Raw genomic sequence first — 17,952 nt, 5'->3', positions numbered from 1 at the left:
GCCATAAAGTGCAGACCCAATAGCCTTTGCTTCATATACCAATAGGGCTGGTTTAACTGGTTTAGTTAGCGACTTCCTGTGTTCAGAATTAATTGTGCCAGCTATTTGTTTGTGTCGCAAGATAGCAATTTTTATATGCTGGTTCCACCTGTGGTCATCAGCTATTTGGATACCTAGGTAGGTGAATGATTTAACTAACTCTAAAGGCCCGCCGCTCATCATAAATTTGGACTTGAAGCTACGCTGCGGCTTAAAGCTCATTAATTTAGTTTTCGTAGTGTTCACCTCCAGTCCATGTTCCCCACAAAAGTTCTCAAAAATTGTCAGAGCACGCTGTAGGCCACTAGGGGTTTTTGATAAAATTAGCGTGTCGTCCGCAAACATTAGTATGGGGATTTTTAGGCCTGCAAGAGAAGGAGCATCCACATTCGCAGTTACCAATCGTGAAACTACACCGTTTATGAACAATGTAAATAGAGTAGGAGCCATTGAGCACCCTTGTCTGACCCCTTTTTCAACACGGAAATCAGGAGTGACCATCCCGTGGCCGCCCCACTGACTTTTTGCATAGTTAGACTCGTGGAGGCGCAGTATCATAGTTAATAACTCATCAGAGACCCCCAGACTATGCAAGACTTGCCACAGTTTCGCACGCGGGACCAGGTCGAATGCAGCCCGCAAGTCGACAAATGCCGCGTACAGGCTGCACCCCCCCAAAACCACGGTTTTCCACTGTAACAATTGGAAACGGAACACTTGGTCAATCGTGCTTGTTGCCCTTCTAAAACCTGCTTGGAATGGAGATAAGATATTAAAATCCTCAGCCCAGTCGAGAAGCCTATTGACCACCACACGACCCACAATTTTTTGTACAGTATCAATGAGGCTAATAGGCCTGTAGTTACAGGGCTGAGCACGGTCCCCCTTTTTGTACACGGGGATAATAACTGCACCCCTCCATGAATCTGGGACATCTGCTCCCTGAGCAATAGAATTAATAAGCAAATGTATATATTTGCACCAGCGTTCACTATCGTTTAAAAATATATCAGCGGGCACTCCATCTTGACCTGGAGCTCGCCCACATTTTACTGCACAAATAGCAGACATAATCTCTTTGTAATTAAAATGATTGCCTTCAAAAAACTTCATAACAATGCTGTCCTCATCTGAGACCCGGGTATTAAGAGAGTATTGCGAACTAAAGAATTTAACCCATGCCTCCTGTGAGACATTATTACTTGGAGACTCTTCAGCTCTCTCAGAACCCCATTTTACAATATTCCAGAATGCTCTGGAATCCTTCCTGTCACTGGCCTTTTTCAGTTTGCACCAGTGTTGTTCGTCCCAATCCCTCTTAGCTTTAGCAATGCACACTTTGTACTCCTTCCTGGCTAGAGGAACAGACACACAGTCTCGCTTCTTAATTGCCCGGCCAAGGTCGAGTCTTGCCTTCCTACAATCAGAGTTATACCATCTAGCATCTTTGCGGGTGATAGCCCCCTTGTGCTTGTCAGGTCTTAGGAAGTGCACTTTGATCTTAGCAAAGAGGCTATCATGTATTTTAACCACTTCCCCCAGATCCTTAGGAGAGGCATTAGCCAGTTCCATGGCAAGTATGGCTAGATCAGTTTCACTGTTAATAATATCAATAACCTGCTGATTTCTCGCTACAGTGTCCCATCTTAACCTGCGCATATTGTTCTCAGGGATAATGGGCGGAGGAACTAATTCATTCGGGCAGATAGGGTTTGACTCAGCAGGCCACCATTTGTGAGACACACATAAGGGGTTGTGGTCACTCTCAGGTCGTATAATGACTTCCATGTCACAAAGAGTAGGCCACAGATGCAAACTACAGATCACGTAGTCAATTCGACTTTTGTGCCTCCCATTGTCGAAAGTTGGTGAACCATTTTTATCCCTAGCTTTTCGCCCATTCATAGCTCTCAAACCTTTTTCCAGACACATTGCATTGATAGTTATTATATCCTCGGTCCATCGGGAGACTGGTTTCAGATGCAGCTCAGGGATATCCCAAAAGGAGTCCTCATCAGCACCAGTAAAAGCATCTCCCGCAACCAAAGGCTCAAACGTCCTATTAAGGTCTCCTGCTATAACAATATTATTTTTATCAGAGTGATCGTCGATAAGGTCGACCAGGGCTAATATTGTTTCAGAACGACCCTTGGAGCTCCTAATATAAACGTTGTAAATGTCAAGTGACCCTGTTCTGTCATTAGAAATCCTAATGAACTGAATATCATTGTGTCCGATAGCTATGTTTTTAACTGAGAAATTTAGTGACTGTCGAATCCATATAGTAAGCCCCCCCATAGGTCTACCTTTCGGGCCTTGACAGCTGGCACATAGAAATTCAAGTAGCCTAAAAAAAAGACAGGATCGCATGCCCAAGTCTCCTGGAATATACAAATATCAAATTGGGTAACAAAACCAAGCCAGTCACCACAGTCGAGTTTGGATGTCAGACCAGCTATGTTCCAGGAGAGTAGGTTAGCAACCCCTAACAAACGTCCCTGGCCTAATCCAGGGAAAGAATTTAGTACACAGGCCTCACCATCTGCTTGGGCAACCAGGTTATTCAACAAATCGTTAGTAGGGCAATCAGCACTCTGGGCAGGTAAGCTATCCAGAAACTGATCCCCATTAACTAGTGGTACTGGGCTTAGTTTAATAGGGAGTCAATCACAGTCATCTAAGTTAGAAAAGGCTGAAAATCTGTTCTCCAAATTTAGACCCCACTCTGGCCGCTTGACTTCCCTCCGCCCTTTTGTTGGAACAATGTTCCACTTAGTTTTTAGCATTGTTTTGTTAGAGACCCTCCCACTACATTGATAGAAGAAGTCTAGAGTGAGTGGAATGATTTCAGTCGATCTCCGTTGCGGAGGTAGAAGGTTAGGTAGAATATTGGCCAAAACCTCTGGGTCAGAGAAATGTAGAACAACACAATCACCCTGAAACTTCTTTGCGCTATTGCCTATCCACCTCACCCTTCTGGCCTTTACTATTTCTTCAGCCAATTGGTGCTTACCCCTAGGAGTTATTAACATATTGTTTGTTAACCAATAAAGGGCTTTAGATAATAGGGATGAGGTAGATTCTTCCTGACCAGGCTGCAGGAGAGGAACATTGGCTAAAACCAAAACCAAAGGAGAGGCCTCAACTATCAGCTCTACCGAGCCATTTACAGATTCTGGGGCGGAGGATGGATCTGGAGGAACAGCTTTGTTCTCTGCACTATCTAGAATGGATATCAGGGGAGCCACCGGAGGATCTGGTAGTGAGGAGACCCCAGCACCCACCAAAGAACAAGAGGCCCTATTAGACTCAACCCTACTAGAGACAGCATCTGGTAGTTTACCTACTTCAGATAAGGTTTGATTCAGTAGACCCCCAAGGCGATTCACTTCTTTAGTGAGTTTATCAATTCTACCTAGCAGTGGATTAACAATGTCCTTTATCTTAATGTCTATCATACTCAGTAAGTTCTTAAATTGACCACTAGTGAATGACAGAAACGTCATCTGAAGTGTCATCTTCTTCCCTCACGGATTTACTGGGAGGGGATGCGATCTTTCTCCGACTTGATCTGAGCCCGAATCGTTTTGGCTGTGGCTGTGGCTTTTTAGCCCCTCTGGTGGAGCGTGGAGCAGGCACCGGAGTAGGGGCTTTATCCTCAGGTAAATGTTGATTAGTCTCCGTCTCAGTCTCGCTGTCCAGCTCAATAAGAACCGACCGATTCGTTACAGAGGTATCAGCTTGGTCAGAATCATTTACAAGTGCACAGCAGGAGCTAGATTGCTCTGAGGGTTCGACTGGAACTGAAACCGGCGAAGTTGGTGAGCATAGGGCAGATGGTGAGCTCAAGCCAAGTGAAGATCTCCTGTCATTGTTAATTTTGGCAACTACCTGAAAGATATAGTTGTCCATAGTGTTTTTTGCAGGGGATAGCTTTTTGCCGGGCATGCTTCACAATAAAACAATGTTTTCAGAAACACGTGGCAAACCAGACGCTCCAAGAGGGAGACAATAAAATCAATAGCCCCCAGCTATAACACAAGCTCACCTCCTCAAATCAGGTTTTCATGCAGAGTAACTGGCCCAACCCAACCCTGGCCAACCTCGGACGGCCTCAGACGGCCCGCCCTTTGTCCGGGCTTCGTCCGGGCGTCCCGCTCGCGTCCCGCGAAGCGGAGGGAGCAGCGGTTTTCTAGCGCCTCCGGGCGCGGTGACCCCCGCTGGAGTGTTTCCGGGTCGCTGGGCAGGCTGGGAGATGTAGTCTCCCTCCGCTCGGCGGCCGCTAAGGTGACTACAGCGGCGGCGGGAGGGAGACCAGGCTCAGCAAGGCTGCAGGAGAGGGCGAGCAGGAACGACCAACAGCAAGGTAGTTTACCCTCAGAAAGACAGAACACCCGCTCCGCCGAGGGAGCAGCGGTTTTCTAGCGCCTCCGGGCGCGGTGACCTCCGCTGGAGTGTTTCCGGGTCGCTGGGCAGGCTGGGAGATGTAGTCTCCCTCCGCTCGGCGGCCGCTAAGGTGACTACAGCGGCGGCGGGAGGGAGACCAGGCTCAGCAAGGCTGCAGGAGAGGGCGAGCAGGAACGACCAACAGCAAGGTAGTTTACCCTCAGAAAGACAGAACACCTCATGGTGCCTCTCCCTCTTGCTGCTTCTGTGGGTCGAGCCTCAGTCTTTGCCTCAGCCTTGGAGGTTGGCGAGTAAGTCCTTCTACCGGCTCTTTCCTGGATCAGCCGCTCCAACCCAACCAAGCCTCGCCAGGTAAAGAGCAATCTCACTCCACTTGCATAAGGACAGGATGGGGGGGGGGAGATGCGGACTACTTTCACCCTCTCCCCCACTCTCTCCCAGCCGTGCACTGCTCACTCGGCACTTTTTTTCCTTTCGCCGTAGCACGGCTGTGGCTCACCTGCTTCTGGCTGCCGTCTGCTGCGGGGGCTTGAGTTGCGGAGCTCTTTTTCCGGCTGCGGCTGTGTCTCTCTTGGTTGTCGGCTGTTATGGGGGGCTAGTGGTTTGAGGTTGAGGAGCAGCGGAGCTCGCTTGCTCACTTGCACAGAATGACTGTCTGGCTGTCGCAACCTGGAAAACACGGACTGTGGGGCGATGAGTATCAGTCATTGGTGACTGCTTGCATTTACCGATTACCTTGTGTAAAAGTGGGATGGGGAAAAGAGTAAGCAAATCTCCCAGACCAGTCTATCGACAGAGCATTGCCCAGGGAATGGGGATGTGGGTGCCTGGACGCGAAGAGTTAAAAGAACAAATGAGGACAGAATTCTGAACAATGTAAACATTCTCCCCCGTCACAAAGTTCTGGGTTTAATCCATCACTATTTTGCTCACAACGCCACCAGAGTTTTGAATTAGTCATATGCAAATCAGTCTCGACACTGCTCCTCATGGGAACAGTCCAGCCCGGACTACCAAACCAGGTTCTCCCTGGACAGAAAACAAGCATCCTTGGACCGGTTTCGGGGTATCATACCTCATCACCCTGGCTAGCTTGAATACAGTGGCGCAGTGAGCATGGGACACACGTCTTAGCATACCCTTCCCACTTTGGGCTACAAAAGCAAAAAGAAATAATGATGAACGGAATGCTGAACAATTCAAACATTCACCCTCAGTCAGTAAGATCCGGGTAAGATCCGGGTTTAATCCACTGTTTTTTGCTCACAGCGACACACCAGTTTTGAACCAGCCATATGCAAATCAGTCTTGACCCTGCTACTCTTGGGAATGGTCCAGCCCGAACTCCCAAGACAGGTCCTCCCTGGACAGAAAACAAGCATCCTTGGACCGGTTTTGGGGTATCACTCCTCATCAGCCAGGCTAGCTTGAATCCAGTGGCACGGTGAGCAAGGGAACCATGTCTAGACATACCCTTCTCACATAGGGCGAGAAAAGCAAAAAGAACAAATGTTGATGGAACGCCCGAGTCACAGAGATCTGGGTTTAATCCATTCCTAAGTGGGAAGGGTATGCTTAACCGTGGATCCTGTGCTCACTGTGCCACTGGAGTCAAGCTAACCTGACTGATATTGGGCGATACCCCGAAACAAGTCCCAGAATGCTTGTTTCCAGTCCAGGTAGGACCTGGCTTGGAAGTTCAGGCTGGACTGTTCCGAGGAGGAGCAGGGTCATGACTGATTTGCATATGGCTCAGTTCAAAGTGGGGTGGCGGTGTGTGCAATAAACACAATATATTAAACTCAGATGTTTGTGACGATGGATGAATGTTTGCATTGTTCAGCATTCCATCAATCATTTGTTCTTTTTGCTTTTCTCGCGAAGAGTTAGCACTCTGTGTTTTCTGTTTGAGTACTGTTTGATGGAGTTCCCACTCATGCGAGGAGGATGCTTGCCTAGTCGGTCTGCTCTCACATTGTCCTTTCCTGGAAGGGGAATTGTCGTTATCCTTGTATTTTTCTGGGTGGCCCATCTCCAGACTTATTGCACTAGTTTTGACATTTCAAAGGATTGTGTTACCCCTTGTTTGTTGAGATACAACAATGGTCTATTGTCCGTTTTAATCTGCAATTACTTCCCCATAGCGGTTTCTGAAATGCTATTTAAGCTAGCAACACTGTCTTTAGTTCAAGTTTATTGATAAGTTGTACTTGTTCTCTCCAAATCCCCCTGATTTTGAGTCTTTCCATATGCGCTCCCCAATCCATATGTGAGGACTCTGTGGTAATGATTATTGTGGGAGTTGGTTCTGATAATGGTGTTCGTTTTTATATTTGCTCTGTTCCACCATGCTATTTCTTCCTACACTTTCTGTGTGACAACAACTAGATCTTTCCAACTCGCTGTGGATTATGACCACTGAGTTCAAACCCATTCTTTAGTTGGCCTCATATGTAGCCTTGCATATGGTCTGAGAGTTATGCAGGAGGCCATCTTTCCCTGAATTTCCTCTCTGTCCTCACATTCAGAGACTGACCCTTCTTTAATTGGTGAGTTTCTTTAAATAAAGACATATACTTTTCTCACAACGGTATGCATTTGTTTCTATAGAGTTGCTTCTTGCTCACGTGAACAGCTTTTCTTGTTTGGATGATGATTTCTCTCTGTCTAGTGAAAATCCCAAGATGTATAGTGTTTCTATCACTATGTTCATGTGCTCTTTGCACTTGTGTTGAGAGTCTGCTTTTCCAAGCTAGTTGCCTAAATGTACCACATGTATTCCTTGCTTCCCCACCCACTGCTGCTAGGCACTTTGTAAATACACTGGGTGTTGACTTTATTCTGAATGCTAGCACTGTGAACTGATGAATGTTCTCAGTTTACCACAAAATGCAAGTATGTCTTGTGCCTGTCGTTCATTGGGATGTGGAGATATGCATATTTTAGATTTATTGTTGCCATACGTACTCTGGAGCGTCGAGTCACTTACTGGTTGGAGCTGCTGCTCCCCTTTGCGGCTGCAGTCTTCCCCTTGGTCATCCCTAATGTTGTTGTGGAGTAGATTGTTACTGCCATTATTGCATTGGTGTTTGCGATTTGCTTGTACCCTGAACACTTGATGTGAAGTTGCGCTCTCGAAACTCCCTATCCGCACAGGTCTCCTAGTGGGTGTGGATCCTCTTCTTAGGTTTCCCTTAAATTGCAATGCTCCCATTGACTTTGCTGTTTCATTGTTCTTCTGTTGCATGGTATCATCCACTGTACTGCCAAAGAGTTGCTCCTCATTGAACAGTGTTTTAATGATATTAGCTTGTATTTGAGTTTTGAATCAAGACACCCTTAGCCAAGGGTGTCTTCTTAGGGTGGTTCCTCCCATCATATGCCTATTTGCTGTAACCGCAGAATCTTGTGCTGATTTCAGGCAAGTGTTGGCAATATTATGCTCTTCTTCAGAAAGGGATGCCGCTCCCCTCTGGTATTGTTCAAGCAGATGTTTGAGTTCTGCCATCTCCTCCTAGTGCGGATATGTATACCCCTTGAGCAGGGCATTAGAGTGGGCAATGGACCATTGAGTAGCAGCACCTCTTTCAAATAATTTTCTTCCTGCCATGTCCATCTTTTTCCTCTCTTTGCCCGGAGGCGGGACGGATGTAGTGATTTCATCTCTTGCTTGCTGTTGCTGAAATAGTCTGCTGTGACTGTCTTTACAATTTAAAGAGGGCCTTTCATGAATGCTTAAATTTCTTTTCGGCCCTTTGAGTTACAGAACTGCATGTTGTGGGTTCCTTGAAAGCCTCTCTTCCTGGGTCCAGTATACTTGGGAGAATGGGAAGACTTTGGCTTTTACTTTGTGATGGTAGTAAAGTCTCCAATAAAAAGCATGACTGCTTTCTATCCCTCCAGCTGAAAGTTGTACTCAACAGAAGTCCTCTTGATCAACTCATTATACATTGTGTTTTTATCTGGTGATGACGACCTCGATGGATAAGTATCTATACCCGCCTCTGGAGAGTCTTGTTTTTAAGTCCTGCCACTGAGCCTTGAGGTATTCTGGCAGTTCTGTGTTCTGGAACATGCCCTGTGACTCCAGGTCTTCCTCAAAGAGAATGTCTTGTTCCTCTTCCTCGAGAGGTTCTGGTGCTGTCCGGAATGGAGTTCTTGGACGTCCTTGGCCTTTCCAGCAAGTTCTGTAGACGCTTTCGGCTGAATCCTGAAAAACTTGAGTGGTATCAAACTCTTTCTTCTTTTGAAGAATCGCTGCCATTTCTTCATCTTCAAGGCGCTCCTTTTTGCATTAGATCCAGGCCGAACAGACTTAGGCTTGGAACGGGGATGTGGACGTTAAGCTTTCTGTTATCGAAGTCTCGCTCAACGTTTTCTTCGCTCTCTTGAATTTGATTTCCATAGATGCCGTAGCTTTTTCTAAAGCTCTGCCGCCTGCGCAGTCCTTCAAATGGGACCCAAGAGGTTCTTTTGGCTTCTGCTTGCTTTCAGACGGTGAAATGTTCGATGCTGAGGCAGCTTTTGTTATTCTTGAGTCTAATGAATGAAACGAGTCGCTGTATGCGTTTCGGCTTTACTTGCAACTGTTTCTTCTTCGATTTGCGATGTTCCCTCTCGGCATCGATGAACCTCATTTCGAAGACAAGACCTCTCCTTCACTCACCTCGGCAATATTATCCTCTTCCTCGCTTGACAACCCAAGCTCTTTCAGCGACAAAGTTTCCTTCTGATCTTGCATGGCATAGTTTGCCTGCCTCGGTTTCTCTCTCACCTTTAAAGTCTTGGGTTTAAATTCTGCACAGACATCGCAGTCGATGATCTTTTGGGCAGCTGAGGTTGCATACCTTGGGGTTATCCTTCTGTGCAAACTTGTGGTGACACTTTAGGCAGAATTGAAACTGTGTGTTGTCCATGTCACATGAAACAGGGAGCTCTCTCCCTGGACTTTCTCCAGTCTACCTTTGGTGTGCAGACTCTTGACTACTCTAATCAGATATCTTCTCCGGTGTCTCGTGTTCTTTCTTCAACAATCTCCCGATGAAATCTTGCTTCTTTTTGATGCTTGGAGAGCCTTTAGCAGTGCTTCTTGATCCAACAGCGTAAAAAAAGAATCTGAAGATGGCAACCAAGCATGGAAGCTTCCAGTGGGGATGTACGACGTCAAAAGAGGCAGGATCAGACACCAAATAGTAGGACTGCCAACATCCAGAAACACTTTTTATTTTTAAATCAAACAGAGAAAAGGGACAACTGTTATAAGGAAAAATCTGGACCGAAACACTAGATGGGGGAACGATGCACAGCATGTGAATTCAGAAAAGATTCACGATAAAGAATCTGCAGTTATGGTTAACTTGGCTAGTCAAAAGGAAAAGCATTTTTTACTGTAAATAACTGTGGCCTCATTTGACAACTCTGCATTAATTTTTCCTGAACACTGTATATAAGTACACAAGATCGACCAGGGAAAATATTGTGCTGATTGGTGAGGTAGAGTTTTGTACTGAGTGTTTCAAAGATCTATTTCTCATTCAAAGTCCCACAGGATTTTTTGTCTTTGCCACACCAAAACTTAGAGGTTAGAATGACTCTGAATTTGCCATGAGAATAGAGCTTATGTCCGTTTCTTGGTTTCATGCACATCCAAAAATGTTTTTGGAAAAATAGATTTGGGAGCATCTGCCATTATGAGGCCTGCAAACATACATTTTTCTTTCAGAAGCCTCACTACAGACAGAAAATGCTTGGCTTAGCCATGTGGGCACTGTATGATGCTACGCATACTGTTTCCCCGTTGCTCTGCAGAGTGTTTTTAACTTAGTTGTTTACATGACTGGTATTGCCAGTGAGGGAATTTTTTTCTCTGTATAGTATTGCAGCGATAGAACTCACTTTAAAGTTTTGACAAGGCAGAACTATAGGTAGCGAGATCAGATACATTTTGGAGACCACTGCGACTTGCAATGGTCGGCAATTGGCACTATTTTGTTTCGCAGGTCTTGCTGTAGCTCATGTAGGACGTTAAACCGAAATATTAAAGTGGCCTAAGTTCCATTTAACAGTAATTGCGCACTCAGCATGCCTCTTTCCTTCTTCAGTAGGGACACCAGTGGTGCTGCACACACCAGCAGGGCTTGGCACTCGGAAAGTTCCAAATACCACTTGGCTGAGTTGGCCAAAGAAGCTGGGGGGCATCAAAGTATAGTACATTCCTCTCTCATGCATTACAGTTGGACGTTCATTTTGTAGAAAATTGTATTTGAAGGGCAATCCTGCTGCTTTCCACTACCGTAGGCTTTTTCCTCCAACACAACCTCAGGCCTCCCTGCTGGCGGAGTGCTCCAGAGCATAAGTGGACCCACCCAGGGAGAAGCGCAAATGCCCTTATTCTGTTATCAGTACTCCTTTTTGGTGCCCTATCCAGATTCTGCAGCTGGAGCAGCAGCAACAAAGGGTTTTGCCCTCTGAGGCAAGGTACTCTGCAAATCAGCACATTAAAAGAAAAATGTGATGTCCCAGCACAGCACAGCATCTTTATAGACTAAAAGAGACTTTCCTGCCTAAACAATAATGTTGCACCCTATACACTCAGACCAATAGATTGTCTGAGATGTCCTACCTGGCACCCCTTTTACCACAAATGATGTTATCTCGGCAAAAAGGGGGGCAGTGGCGGGGCAGCTCAACCTACAGGAGGTAAAGAGGTATCATCAGAAATGTCAAAGGGAGGAAAGTATAGGAAATGCCGATGCTATTTAAGAACCCAAATGCCAAGTATGTGAATTAGGTATTAAGGAAGTTGGCAAGGTGGCCTGACACTAAAGTAAAATAGCTAAGCTCAGGGAGTAAATAAAGATGACTAGGGAGCAGGAACCTCCGGCGTTAGGCTATTAAGTATTTATCTATTTCCATTAGGAATATCCTTAACCCAGTTCCTGAACCCTGTGTCTTTTACCATACTGTCTAGCTCTCTTGAGTTGTATAAGAAGCAGGTATTGATAAGTCTACCTTTTGGGACGTGTCCTGGGAGAGAGGCAACAGCCTCAAGCATTTCTGGTGAGAAGCAGGTTGGAAGATATTATACATTGTGCAGCATGTAGTAGACGTGGGGTCCATTGTAATGAAAAAGTTCAGAAATAGTTTAATAATGTATGGGATTCTACAAGTCTTGTATACAAAAAACAGTCTCTCATTTCTTTATAATCAGAGACTTGTGATGCACCCAGACCCCAATTACAAAGAAATAACATCAGAATGCAAGTGTAATATCTTATTGCATTGAGTTCTTATGCAACAATGCCTGCTGCCGGCAGCCGAGGGAAAAGGCAGGTCAGGCTTGGAGCATAATTAAAGCTGCTGGTTAAAGAATGAAGATCAAATCATTGCTTTTCTGAGTGTTGGAAGTTAATGAGACTGCACTGCACTTTGGTTTTTTCTGTCTTAGTTTTTGTTTATTCAATAAAAAGATCTTTAAAGAAAAAACATCGCTTTTCTAGCTACTGCTCCGTTTTTTTACTAAGTGTACATCGACAAGAGAAAAATTAGATATTTATGGCCGCATGTTTATTTTTTACACTCCTTGGGAAATTATATAAAAGTTAACATTTTCTGCAAGTTTCTACTGCAACTTCTTTTTAAAAACAAAAAATAACTTGCATTATTGGCCTTTAATGTCTTTGCAATAAATATATAATAGCTTTTTGGAGTTTAATTTTGCACTAAAGATCGTATATTTTTTTATCATGTTTGCAAACATGCTCTTGCTTTCATATGAAAAAGCTAGGAGAGAAGAATTAAAGTGGTTTGGGGGAAAGGTGATGATGTGACCATGGATTATAAGGAATAAAGTACCCCCTGCCATACGTAATAAGAATATTGCAAGTCACTTAGAAGCTCCTTCGGCCTCATTCCTCCATATGGTCATGGAACCCCCCTCAGTGACTTGCAATAGACATATAAAATATGGCAGGGGTACTTTACCCCATATATCAATGCATTTAGTCCTGACACAGAATAAGAAATGTTCCTTTGCTTGATGTTATTCGATTGGTATTATGAATGATTGATATTTACACAAGTGGGACATGCAAACATACAAATGTTCTCTTATATGCTTCAAGGTCAGATCAGGAAGTCGGGGGGGGGGGGGAGGTTGGGGAGGGCCTTTATTGCCTACACGTGGATGAATTAAATAGGCTTCAGCATGAAGGAGGAGGAAGCGTAGAGAGAGACATGGGAACTTTTTGCGTTTAAATTAGAGTACTCTGGACAGGTCCTTCATTGAATCTACACTGTTCTTTCGTAGCTAGGAAATATTTTATTCTCACCCTGCATTACTGTCTATATTATTCTTTTTGCAAAGAATGCCGATTTCACATTATATGGGGCAGTGTTTTCTTTAAAATGTTCATGCTTACCTTCTTAAGAGCAGTAGGTCGCTTCAATTTGGTAACTTCCTTTTCTTTCCCTCTTTTTAATTTCGGAGCAGTAGAGTCCAGAGGATTGGAACACCCAACCAAGGCCTTTGATTTCATTAGCACCTTTCTGTTGACAAGATCCTTGGAGTGAAAAGGAACAGCACTGCCAACTGTATTAAAGAAAAAACACTATCAGCAATAGATTTCCAGATTAATCAAATACCAAGGCCAACACGAAAAACAGGTAATATCTTGTGTTCTTCAGCTGGAGGCAAGTGGTCTTTTTGCTATGTTCTGAAAATAACATTTGAAGTATTTAGTCCACAGTAAAAGTACTATACCATTATAAAATCATAGAAAAAAATGAATGTGCAAGAATTAACACCGAAAATTAGAAGAGTAAATCTAAAACCAATCAATTTACTGAGAAATTACTTTTTGTTTCTTTTAATGCAGTTTAGATCAAAGAACTAAACATTTTTTATATCCAGCGTACTCCACCCACTTTTTGCAAGGATCGTCACCAAAAATGGAGCACGGACCTATAGTTCAATGCAAGTAATTTCTTTATTTCTCCGTTTACAACACAGCAGCCATTACGCGTTTCAGCCCTGAAGGGCTTTGATCACACGACGCGCTCCACAGCCTCAAACTGCTTTTACTACCATTTTTTCTGATATTTCTTAAAGTGACATGTGCTCAATACAAAAGTAGTCATAGATGTAGACAAAATTCCTTATGTTTGCAGCCCTAGGTTTGCCATCAAAGTCATGCACTGCAGTTTTGAAATACTTGTTGTTTTGTTTTCATCCTGGTATAAATACCATTTCGAAATAATTTAAGTAGAAAATACCGTGTTTCCTCTGTGTGAGTCTGCTGTTATTTCATGACGACACTTAAAACAATTTAAAGATATTTAAAAAATATCTAAAAATTATCTTTATTTTAAAAAATATATTTTTCTTCAAGGTAGAGTAATTACTGCTTACAAACAATTGCCTAATTCATGTATAATACATCTGGTACAAGAGTTAACAGTAGCGTTACCTGGTAATATATATATATATATATATATATATATATATATATATATATATATATATATATATGAAAATAAGCCAAACTATATATTTTAGCCCTTATAAAGCAGGGATTATTGAAACATGAATAGCAAAATATAAAATAACAGACCTTTGCATCAACAGTCCTGCTACGATGGAATACTATCAAGAAACAAAACACTCTGTATTTCTAGGGAAGAATATGTTAAGAATGAAATTATATTATTTTACAATTATTGAAATGTTATGATTTATATTGACACAGTCAATTATGTTTTAATAACGTAACATATGACGCTAAATCATGTACATCATACCTGTGTAAGATAAAGGCCTGGTGTTGGTGATTTGACGTGCTTTCATTGCCTGCTGCTGTCTTTCAAGAGCTGCTAACATGTCGCCCAAGTCGAGCTGCACAGGGGTTTTACTCTTCTTACCAGATGCCTTTGAGAGGGCTTCCTGTGAATGATATACTAAAGTATCAAATCAAAGAAGTGCTTAATATTTCTCTGATCAACCACACAAACATGAGTTCACAGATTTAGGAAACGGAAGCTATGCATAAATTACTAAAGGATATTTAGGTATGTGTGAAGGACAGTGTGCAGTTGACTGGAGCAGGCAATACATTAAATTAATTAAAATAATGAAAAATCAATTCATAAATCTGCTGTAGCAATGCAATTATAGTTTAAATATGCATATCACAGAGTAGACAGAAAAGTCGTTTTTGATAACAGAAAAGATCACCAGCAACAGTAAACACTAATGTTTAAAATACTTACACTGCGGATAACTAATGCTATTATTTCCTACTCTTATAATAGTTAAATGTGTTTGATGTGCAATGGAACACAATGTTATGCTTTAGAGAGGAAACATTTGCCTCATGTAATCTCTTGGTGCCAAACTGTCCTCCATGTAGCAGAAGTGACACACAAACGCAACCTTTAGCTCTTTCTGGAACAGATGGCCATCAGTATGTCTAAGCTGATGGGTGAGCTGTCTGAAAGAGAGTGTTCATGTTGAGTAAAGGGTTGAGCAACCCTTGTGCTGCAGAAGAAACAAAACAAACACAGAGGTAGATAACATGGAACAAATCAGTTATTAGGAGAACTTTACTCTGACTAAAAAAAATATAAACAAACGTGCAATGCTTAGTGAGTCACAGACAGCTTTAATTTGACATGCCGCTCTAGAAGTAACCAATACAATCTATTGACATATCACCAATTCTCTTGAAATCACATTGAATGTGAATTAGAGTCTATACTTAATATATAATAGAATGCCCACGTTAAGTGTTGGCATACTCTGGTTCAGATACAAGCAGGCACACTTTGGGAAGGATTCCTGGTGGTGGCTCCAGATGGGGAAGGAGTACATTATACGATAGAAAGTAGTCTTAATAGTTTGAACAGCGTGGATTCCATTGACAGAGGAGTTAATCACAGTTCCCCAGTCGTTTATTGTATTAAATGGGCTACAAGGTGGACATTGGGCTACAAGGTGGACATTGGGCTACAAGAAGCATGCCCACCATAGAGAAGTAGAGCTATAAAACATTTCAACACTGTCACAGGCTGGACACTGAAATTGCAGGCTGAGGTCTTAAGTACAAGAGGAAAGGAAGGCTCCTTCTTGTACCCACTGTGCCATCCTGCACATAATAGTACACTGGAAAGCTGTCGAGTGTCTCCTCAAGAGGGTCTCAGTTAGGAGGGGAAAAAACAAAAAAGGGTAAAATAAAATCCTTGGTATTTAAGTAGCTATTGATTTAAGATGAAGAACCTATTCCCTCCGATACTAAAGAAAATGTAAGGGCCAAGCAAGGATGTCCAGAGTAGATCCAGTGGAGGTTCCAACTAAAGTAAACAAGAAAACAAGAGAAAATACGACAAAATAGGCAATGAGATGCACCCATCAGTTATAAATGTGCCCTCATATACAATTCCAACTGATATTACAGGAGACTAGTACATCATCATGGAATGGGAATCTCCCAAAGAATTCACTGTACAGATCATCTTGGAAAGGGCGGTTTATAAGACTTGTCTACATCCCTTTTCAGAAACGCATGGCCTTGATTTGGTACGTGAAGTTGAAGTTTGACATCCTATGCCCAGCTCTGAACTCTACTGGCCCACTGTGGCCCTTATCACTGACTGCCACATAGTTTGCAAAACATCCCTCTAGTTCTCCATGAGCAAATAAACAGGAGTGTGTGCTATGCTCAAGCACATGGAGTGCTGCATAAAGCAACAAGCAGTCTGACAGTGTGAGGAGCGCACGGTTTGCAATCTTTGTTAAGATCTCGGCAAAGACATAGCAGCATGTCCCCTTCCTGAAGCTCCAGGTTTACAACTGAACAAACGGCGGACTAAAATGGGAGCATAAACTGAAAAAACATCTTCCAAATAAGGCTACAGAATAATCTTTCCTGTAGAACAGAAATTTAAGTTCTTGAAACTTCAGAGAAATATAAATTTGCTCAACCTCATATTCTGGTTGCCACTGAACCATAGCTGGCAGAGGTTCAGATGGAAGTTGATAACGATCAGAACCACATGGCTTCAGTTGGGATGAACAAAAGATAGAATGAATCTGAGATACGGGGCAATTGCAACTGAAAGGCTACAGGATTTATCCGATGAGTTATAACAAATGGATCAAAAAAAGTTGTCAAAATTTAATTAGAAGTGTATGACTAGGAACAAACCGAGAAAGCAACCAAAGGCTATCAAAAATTCTCCCCAGAAAGCAGAAGGAAAAGGAGAATAATTTGATTGTGATTTATCGGCATATTTCTTCAATATGACCTTGGAATGGCATACCCTTTCAGAAACAAGTTGCCCATGCCTCTGTAATTTATTCAAACAATCAGTAGCTGCTGGAACCAAAGGCTCAGTACAAGAAGGAAAAACTCTTGGATTGTGGTACTGAAAATTCCGCACCCTTGTTTTAACCATCGTCGTATCATGACGATTTTGATATCAGCAGACCGAGAAGGACGAGTATACTATGCACGAGTATTTTCGTCGTATTCGAGTCACGAGATCACCCTGAAAACAGAGATTCCGTCCTGAACCCTCGGGTTCCATTTTGTGAACGGCAGCCATTTTGTGATTGTCCTCACATAGGCCGGTGACTAAGGCCAAAAACAAATCTGAAGGACACGTACACCTTTGCTGACTCCTGCACGACCTGGGCAAGCTGACTCCACTGCCCAAGGCCAAACCTGTTTGGTCAGTTCCTCTCCCAGTGGCCGATTGAGATAGTATCAAGGCACAACTTGCCATAAACCTTTGATCACACACAAACCACGCCTGATCTTACACACACACACCTGTCCCTGTTTCCTACTTTATGACCTGCTTTACGAGGAGGAGGTGCCCGAATTTATTGGGGGTCCGTCGATATCTGATGAAAATGTTAGGCCTTGCCGGGTGATTTATTTTGGGCTGAACAAACTGAAATGTGGGATTGTCATCATGACTCTGCTTTTCCTTTGTAGTGAAAATATGTGAATGGTCAACTGTAAAATAAGGAATGTTTGCCTGAAGCATAATATCTTGTATAAAAAGAGAAGGCTGGCTTTGTAAGATTGAGCAGTCTCCTGAGAATATACACCGTGTTGTACTTCTAGGATACACTGTTACTGGCTGCAGCCAATAAATTCGATCTTTGACTTCACCAAGAAGACTCCGTGTTTCTGTAGTCTAAAACAGGAAGGACTAGAAGTCTTAGGGTGTTGTCCCTGGCACCGCTGGGTTACCGGTTCTGAAAAACCCAGTACTTCAGTTGGCGCCCAACGTGGGGCGATATCAGCGGTACCGGTCCAAGCCAGAGGTTCGTGAGGAGCTTCGTGTGAAAATTCTGGAGGAAGGCCGCCACTTCATCGACCCCTGCATGTCGACGTGGTCCGAAAGTCTTTGCTGCGAGGTTCCCCGCTTCCCGACGGCTACGAAGGACTGCTGCCCTGACTATCGCCCTGTTTTGGACCCTTGATGATTGGTAAAGCGAAA

At 43.4% G+C, this 17,952-nt stretch overlaps 1 protein-coding gene across 4 annotated transcripts in view; it reads right to left on the bottom strand.

Moving 5' to 3' along the window:
• SECISBP2L (SECIS binding protein 2 like) overlaps positions 1-17,952 on the bottom strand; it is a 989,501-nt gene that overhangs the window by 364,000 nt on the left and 607,549 nt on the right. For all 4 annotated transcript variants that reach the window (XM_078684798.1, XM_078684797.1, XM_078684799.1 and 1 more), the window contains 2 exons: positions 14,245-14,386; positions 12,867-13,036 (listed from right to left, as the gene is read on the bottom strand). In XM_078684798.1, the coding sequence (XP_078540924.1) occupies positions 12,867-13,036; positions 14,245-14,386 (312 nt within the window). The remainder of the gene's footprint in view (positions 1-12,866; positions 13,037-14,244; positions 14,387-17,952) is intronic.

This window comes from Lissotriton helveticus, chromosome 3_2 (genome assembly GCF_964261635.1).
Source record: "Lissotriton helveticus chromosome 3_2, aLisHel1.1, whole genome shotgun sequence".
NCBI classification, from domain to species: domain Eukaryota; kingdom Metazoa; phylum Chordata; class Amphibia; order Caudata; family Salamandridae; genus Lissotriton; species Lissotriton helveticus.
This window is presented reverse-complemented; position numbering and strand designations above follow the sequence as displayed.